Genomic DNA, 8,669 nt, shown 5'->3' with positions numbered 1-8,669 from the left:
CACCACAAAAAAATGCCTGTACAATTTTTTATTTTTCATAGCTCATTAAATGAGCATCAGTTAGTTGCTGGATGATATCAGATGCATGTCAACAGCATACTTTTTTTCCAGGTTAAATGAGAATGCTAAGGCAAAGTATCTTTAGCAGGTTTTATCCATTCTTTCAAAGGTCATTCTTGACTTAACTAGATGCTGATAGAGATATCCCTTTTACTTTTCTCTATTCTGCATCTTCCCCACCTCCATGAAACACTTTGTATCCATGATGGGAAGCTCTACTCCTTATTTAAGGTTTCCTGAAGAGACTCAGGACAGCAAATACAATCACACATGCTAGTCCCACTTCTGACAGAAGCTGTGTAACATATATTCTTCCACAAAAGTTAGATATATCTAACGTGTACAGAATTGTTTTTTTCATGTAACACATGTAGATTTAGGTGGAAGTTTTTCCACACAGAGGGTGGTGAAGTACTGGAACAGGTTGCCCAAGGAAGTCGTGGATGCCTCATCCCTGGCTGCATTCAAGGCCAGGTTGGATGTGGCTCTGGGCAGCCTGGTCTGATGGTTGGCGACCCTACTCAGGGCAGGGGGATAGAAACTAGATCATCATCATTATGGTCATTTTCAACCCAGGCCATTTTACGATTCTATGATTAAAACACATGGTGTTCCTCAGAATTGCAAGGAAAGATGAAATTATTTTATACGTTCCAATGTCTCTAAAAACAAAGCCCCCTTCCAATACATTCTCTCCCAAATCCACTCCATCTCTCACCTCTGGTAAAGTAGAAATATTGTTGTTCTCCAGGTTCAGTTCATCAAGTTCACTGCATTTTGCTAAAGACTTCGGAATTGCTGACAGCCTATTGTACCTCAGGCCAAGACGACTTAAACTGGATAGATTTCCTACAGGGAGGAAGTAGTGATTAATACATTAATACATTAACACCAAGGAACAGAACAAGGTTTGATTTCTGATTCTTCTGTTGTCTCACACTCCACACTTCGCAGCTTTTCAAAAGGTGTAATGGGGCTATCATTCCCAAACAGGATGCACTTTAAAAAGTGATAGGAAAAAAAAATTCTTCCAAGTTTTTCAAATCATTTAAGGAAAAGTCTGGAGGATGTCCTCGAATATCTGGACAATAGGACATTTTTTTAAATATATTTTTTGAATATTGCCAGGCCTGCAGTTCCTGTTGACATATATGTGAGTTATAAAAAAAAAAAATCTAAAGAAGCTTTCAACTTAAGGATGTCTTCAGCCTTTCTAGCACTGGAGCATTTGGTACTCTTCTGCAGGTAAGAAGGTAATGAATTTCACTGAAATGTCAACTAATACATAGTATGAAGAACAATGCAAAGTTTTCTGACTCAGTCATATATTTAGAAAGCATTTGTACACAAGTGCATGTTTGAGTAGCAGAAGGTCCTAAACAAATCCACATAATCAGTCCTTGCAAAACATTCCCTTTTATATTTTTACAGCCACTCATGGAACAATGTATTTCTTCCACATACTGAAATACCAGAAAGATAATATTAGGAAAGAAATAGAAGGTTTAACAGCAGCAAGAATAATCAGAAGACTTTGTAAAAATATGAAGGGAGCTTTATATGTATAGTTTAAGTAGTTATGCATTAACTGAAGGATAAATTAACATCCATACATGTGTACTTGTACCGAGCTTACTGGAACACAGCAAAGAAACAAATATAGTGTATCAAACTTGGAAGCAGCACATTAAACTAACTATATGGGGAATAGAGAATGAAAAGTAATACAAATGATGTGATGAGGTCCACTAGACAAGGGAAGAATCTCAGCAAAGGAACTGGCAAAATATCTTTCCTGAACTTCTGTGGACCGGTCAAACTATACTGTAAAAACGACCCTGCATCACTGAGTAGCTACATTCAGTGCATACCTAATAAGAACTGAACTTTGGGAGTTTGATGGTTTCAGAGCTACTAAAATGGAGATTCACAAGAACAGTGGAAAGGAAAAAAACATCAAAAAAAAAAACCTCCAGGTCTTACAAATCAAGAGAGAAGAGAGGATAAGTTTTCAGTACATATCTGATAGCAACCTAACAAGCTTAGCAACAAATTTCACTTGCTATTGTCAATAATGAAACCAAAACTCAAACAGGTACCACATGAGCTGCTTACCCAGTTCTATCTCCCACTGGGATTTTTATTTTTAAGTGCTTTCTTTCCGAGTAAGTACGTAAATTTGCTTTTGCAGAAGCAGCAAAGTATTCCCTTAATCAAAAAAGGCATTTAAAATCTAAGGCTATCAATATTGCTCTCCAGTACACAAATATTCATCTTCTGATGTTAAATCCTAGAGTACATACACATACAAGAGTAATTAAGAGCTGCTTTGATCCTATAATTCACCAATATCGATACGCGTATTTGTATGTAAAGTGGGATATTTCATGCCATATTCAGTACAATCTGTTTGCATAGGAACCTGTCCTCACCTCGAGAGATTCACATTCTATTGTAAGGAATGGAGAGCACAAGGATTCACTGATCTAGGGATGAACAAAGCATACCCTGACTGCACTCCTCTGAATTAGCATCTAACACATACTTCTCTTAGTAAACAAGTGACAAGCTTTACACAAATAAGATAATAATTTATTCTTTTTCAGCACATAAACCTTGAGCTAGGCTCCGGTATTGATTTTTCAGGCTCCCCCCAGGAGCACAAGCAGGGCACGGCTCTAGCAGTCAGCATGCTGCCAACTGTTGCTTAGCAATACGACGTCGCTGTGCCGACTCCAGATTGCGAGCACAGGTTGCATGGCTACAGCTCTGCTCTGTTCCTACAGCAATGTGGCATTTCAGAAAAATGCAACGAGGCAGCCATCGTGGAGTCAGACCCTTCACTCCTCACTGGGAACATACCACAGTGAGCAATCCTTTCATTGCCAGGCATTCACTTTTGCTGCCCAAAATTGCACTGTTGCTAGAAGGGGCCCCAGAGGAGCTGAAGAATGCTGCCACGTCCCTCAGCCAGCCCTGCAGTCACCTCATTGCCCCTCTGCCTTCTCCAGTTTGGTTACTGATACCTTATACGGAGCCACATTAAGCTTTCCACTGACACGCAGTCAAGTTGCATATTCTGCAGGGTTGGTAACAGCTGATCATGATCCGTTCAGTCAGTTATGTGATGAGGATCTTCTGCAGTTGCGTTTTTGCTGCTGAAATCGTACCTCAGTGGTTGCTCTTCAGCAAGGTGGCAGGCAGGGTGACTCAGAAGAAGCAGAACTAGATGTTCACAAATGTGACAGTCTGATAACCACTTTTTTTTTCAGCCACTGGCAGAAAAAAATGCAACTAAAATCTCTTCCAATTTGTTTTCTTAGGAAGCCCACTTAGAAAAAAGCTCTTCTAAATTGAATTGCCCCATGAAAAGATACTTCTAAAGTATCATGCTATAGACTAACTAGACCCTAAAATCAAGCCAGGCATAAGCAAGTATAAACAGCTGCCCTTGGGAGTCCCATTTCACATCACCACCTCTGCAGCAGCTCTGTTGGACTTGATCACAATTAAGGCACACAACATCCAGCAGCAGGCCTTGCATCACCCAGCACAACTCCTTGCCTCTCAGTGTTCAGCTCTGTCATTTCATTCGAGAGAAGACTAAATTGAAGCAGAACACCATGCTTATCCACACACTTTTTAGAAAGACCACCCGAAGCAGTTTCCTAATTAGAAGCAACACATCTCTTTCTTGAATATTTCAGAATCAAAGAGAAATGGGCTGTGTTGGATCAAATAAGATAAAGAAATCCAAATTCCTATTCCCAAATCCTACTACCACCTTTAAAGGAGTTGAAACATGCTCTCTTATTTGAAATTCATCATTCTTCTCTTCCTCCCTTATTTAAAATAATCCTTCAGATCCCCTGTCCTCAGATAAAGGGTCACTACTTAGTGCAAAATACTACTGCACCATTACTGAAAGATGGAGCCATTACTCTGATTTATGCAACTTAGTTTGCATCAAGCTAACTTGCTAGTTGCTTTTGCCCAAACATACAGATCAATTTAAAACCTGTTCAATAGAAAAAAACCACATTTTGCAGGTAACATTAACACACAGATTGGACTGACAAGAGCTTGCACCTCAAAAACCCTTAAGATTATGATAAAAGGCATACACAAAGTTCTTCATGGAGCAGATATTCACAAGAACATACTACAAACATGACATTAGTAAGTACTTTTCTACTCTGATAAATATTCTTAGATTTTTATTTGACTAAACCCCGCAAACAGCAGGTAACCACCTGAGAAAGATCTTACTTTCTATTACTACCTATCATTTCATAGGGCTCAGTTCACTTGATTCCTTGAGGAGTTTTTCTTCTCGGGAAAATGAATTCTCTTGCATACAAAAGGTACCAGATGTCACTGATTAACCTTAAAACATCACATTGAATTAATTTTGCATAAAATAACTACAATGGCAGTACAGAAGAAAAAGCCACAAGAGGTTCAGTGAGCACGTTAAAAATTATTATAATACCCAAAGCAGGTGGGAACAAGGGCCATAGAAGAACTGAAAACTTCACAGGAGAGATTGGGCAAGCTAGAGATGGCCAACTAAAGACAGAGGTTAAACACTGTGTTCAAATGTTTCAGCAGTGTTTGGAATCTAAAATAGCCGCAAGACAGGCTAGAAGATGCCTGTGTCACATGTATTAGTTTTTCCAGATGTCAGCCATACTCCACAACAAATGTTGAACAGTTTCACAGATTTTTAAGTGAAAGGAGCTGTTGACATGTTTAATCTAATCTCTTGTCAGAAAGCAAAACATTTCTCCTGATAGCTACAGAGTAAAATAAAAGACTACAGCTAAAACATTTCAATCTCCACTTTACTCCATGAGCAAAGGCTATGCCACTCAATGTCCAGCACTGCTCCAGCAAGAAGCTGGGCAGGCATGATGCCCTGGATGCGAGCTCAGTAAGCTCACTGCAGAGGAACGCAGAACACAACCCCATAGTTGTTCTCATCTGATCTGTGGGCAACTCCTCCCTAAACCAAAGCCCATAGATCTGTATGAATGTAAACGCACTTTACCCAAGAAAGGTCAAATCCTTTCTCTAACCTGCAGGGTTGGAACGTTCCTCACGTTTAAGATATCTTCTGCCTAATTATTGGTGCTTTAAGAAAACTGCAGATGGGCAACAAAAGTGATTTAAAGGGTGGGGACGTTAGGGTAGCAGTAGAACCCTTCCTAACCACTGCTACCAACTATCAAAGCCAAAGCAAGAAATATAGATGCATTTTTCAAAATGAAAAGGTACAGTGAGTTTAAGACCACTGAACAACACACAGTTTGACTTACAGACTCTGGATTTTTCTGCCTTGATAGCAACATGATTTGAATGTATTGCTATTTTTCTTTCTGGCCACCAATGCCTCGTGATGCACGAGGACAGTGTAGGAGGCAGATTCAGGCTTCCAACTTATAAAGTCGACAAGGTCCACTGTTTCTTGTTCTGTTCAAACCAAAGCTTATTATCCTATTTACAGGAAGCCTAGAAATTCTCTAAAAAACATCCATCTATTAAAAAACTACCTAACATCACTTTAAAATGCATCTCTACCATCCTTATTGAGTTAAATGCCATTTGGAGAGAGCAAAGAGATTCCTGCCTACTTTCAATCTGACAGTATCAACCAAAGACAAGTCTCCTCATTATTTCAAAAGTAAGACAAAAGCACGATCACATCACCAGATGTTTTTAAACTGTGATTCAATACCATAATCATTGCAAACTGCTTGTGTGAAAATGCTGGCAAGAATCAAGTGACAAAGGCTGAAATACTGACATGTACCATACACAGCACCAGTGTAAGGCAGAAGAGCACAAATTTAGTGATGTGCTTCTGAAAATTCAGCTTTCTTAGCACGTGTTCAAAATGCACTTAGCTAATAGACCTGCTTGTCTCTGTTCTGATACGTTCCTTTGAAGCACTATTCCCTCACGCCTGCTTCTTACATATAAGATTATGGGCTTTTTTTCCCTACACTATACAAATCACTCTGAAAATGCTGAACTGCAGTTATAACCCATCTCTGCATACTGGTTTCTGCATCTAGCTGCTGTGTGATGGCACATGCATTCACCAAAATAAGCAGTCTCATCCTAGTCCTAACAGAAAATCTAAAATACAATAAGAAACATTTTCATAAATATAGATCAAATCTATAATCTCAGAATTAATAAGCCAAAAGAAGCAAGTTTTTTTTTTTTAAACAGAATAGTATGTATGTATTCAACTGTATCTTTGTAACTTATCTCTAATTTCACGAAAAACGAAGATCACCAAGAACAATTTATACCCAGATCACAAATATCTTCTCTCTTAGAAAGAAGTACCCAACAGCCAACGCCAACAGAAGCAGCTGAGGAAAGGGAAAGCACCTCCTGACAGCGCTGCAGGAGCCTGGGACGATTCAGCAGCACGTGGCTCGATGACTGCCTGCATTTAGCAGCGACTGATACAGTTTTCTTCTGCAGAATTGTCAAGCTGTCCTTTGAGCTTTGGCATCCACCCCAAGCTGTGCAAACACTGATGCCCAGGCGTTACCTGCGCTGCATTAAGGGAGCCTTAATGCCCAAACAAAGACGTTTGGAGGCTGCCAACTCCCGGCTCTGCCCCGTACCCTCTGGCTGTGCTGTGAGAGGACGCAGTGAGCTGTCACGTCCCACCTACCACCTCAGTGCTATACCCAGGATTTTCTGAGCAGTTTCACTACTTTTTATTGACTAAACCTAGAAGCGAAGCTAACAAGAACCAGAAGCTCCATTCTCTTCATGAGAACGCTATGAAATCCAAAAAAGACATACAACAACTCAAAAACTAGAACAAAAGAGTGGGAGCCATTGCTTTCAAGGAGGTAAAGAAGGGGCAAAAAGGTTACTGTGATTGCCAAATAGTAACAGGATCCAATTAAAAATACATTAACAGCACAGCACAAGAAGAGTGAAATCTGACCAGACCTCTCATTCTGAGACTGGAAACAGGCTTGATCCTACAGAGCACCAAATGCTCAGACCTCGCCTGAGCGAAGCACCAGGTCAACACGCTTATATTTTAAGAACACAAACACTGCCATCAAAGCTGGAGTCTATACACGGCTCCATCGGGTTTTCATTAAGACCAGCACGTTTTTCTGAAAATTCAGAGCAAGACCTCTCAAGCTTTTGCTAAGCCTGCTATGCTTAAAAGCCCATTTACAAGTAGTTCCACTTTCTACAGAAAAATCTTTACGAGGACTTGTGGGGACTTTAAGCTTTCAGCAACAGTTTGTATAACCTAAGCTGTGCGAGTCACTGATGTCCAGCCCTGCTCAAAAGAGTTCCCATTTTATCAAGTATATGGCATAGAACTGCAACGGTGCTCTGAAAGGTGAATGAAGCTAAAGCAGCCAGCAGCACAGTTTGTGGTGCAATGTCGACCAACGCAAATGGCAAAGCTTCCCCAGAGAACATTTGCTTTCATGCAAGTTGTGATTTCAGTTTCTGAGCTCTTCAGTTGAAGCGAAGGGCATGAATTGTAGGCTCTGAATGTGCCTCTCATTTTCCTAACCATCTTTTAGGAACGGTGCCATGGCAGATACTGGAAAGCGCGTCCAGTGACAGAATTTTTTGTGCTTTTAAAGCATCATTTTGGAACATTTACAACTGACTATTCTTTTTCTTATTAAAACGTCTGTTGCCTTAAATGTCTACGAATATGCCACATTTGACTATAATCAAGCTGCAGACGTAAACACACAGAAGTGGAAAATTACAAAATAGGTGAAGAATCTGATTTTTTTAAAGTCGAAGTTCTGTTTTTGTTGAACTTCTCTCTCAAAAAAATCACTGCTGAGCTTTTAAATAAGAAATTACAAACACATTTATAGAGAGTGCTAAAATAAAATTTTCAAATGAGAGAGCACTCAACGTGCAATTTGCAGCACATTTTCTAAGCTAGCTTGTGATCCAATGAGCAGTTAACAGAAACACTTTACTCCACCCAAAATTTCCTCTCTTTCAGAAGTCCAATTACTAATTTTAATAATTTATCTCCTTTTATATATCTTCTGGATTTTTCCTCTTATTAGTGTCCCAGGTAAGCATATAGAGATAAGACACCAAAAACACAAGCATACCGTAATTCACACACACACAGCAATCTGCAATGACACCACTGAGAAGTTAAGATCCCACTACGATTTTGATTCTAGACCTGAGACTCTTGGAATGTACTAAGCTGTTCCACAAAGCTCATTTTTCTTACAGGAAGTGACCTAATATACAAAGTACTTCACGGTTTTCAATCAAGAGAAATACAGATATGAATGCATTAAGCCAATATCTATAAAGCAAGACATGAGGTCACTTCCTGACAACTAATATCTAAAATTGACATTTGTTACTGCAAGAAGGCGTGCTTATGAAGTGTTAGTTGAAACAAGAACTTTGTATTTTTACAGAGTGAATATGTTGGCTGTGCTACCTCTGTAATCATTGCTGATGCATAATCCCTTCCCTGCCACTCCCCTGCATGTCACCCGCCAACGTCCCTGCCTTCCAATGCCACCTCGTTCCAGTACAGAGCTGGGAATTAGAAAACAAGGTTT

At 39.7% G+C, this 8,669-nt stretch overlaps 1 protein-coding gene across 4 annotated transcripts in view; it reads right to left on the bottom strand.

Moving 5' to 3' along the window:
• SHOC2 (SHOC2 leucine rich repeat scaffold protein) overlaps window positions 1-8,669 on the bottom strand; it is a 58,554-nt gene that overhangs the window by 13,005 nt on the left and 36,880 nt on the right. For all 4 annotated transcript variants that reach the window (XM_010714705.3, XM_019617815.2, XM_019617814.2 and 1 more), the window contains exon 4: window positions 779-909. In XM_010714705.3, the coding sequence (XP_010713007.1) occupies window positions 779-909 (131 nt within the window). The remainder of the gene's footprint in view (window positions 1-778; window positions 910-8,669) is intronic.

The sequence above is a fragment of the Meleagris gallopavo genome, chromosome 8, assembly GCF_000146605.3.
Source record: "Meleagris gallopavo isolate NT-WF06-2002-E0010 breed Aviagen turkey brand Nicholas breeding stock chromosome 8, Turkey_5.1, whole genome shotgun sequence".
Lineage (NCBI taxonomy): Eukaryota > Metazoa > Chordata > Aves > Galliformes > Phasianidae > Meleagris > Meleagris gallopavo.
This window is presented reverse-complemented; position numbering and strand designations above follow the sequence as displayed.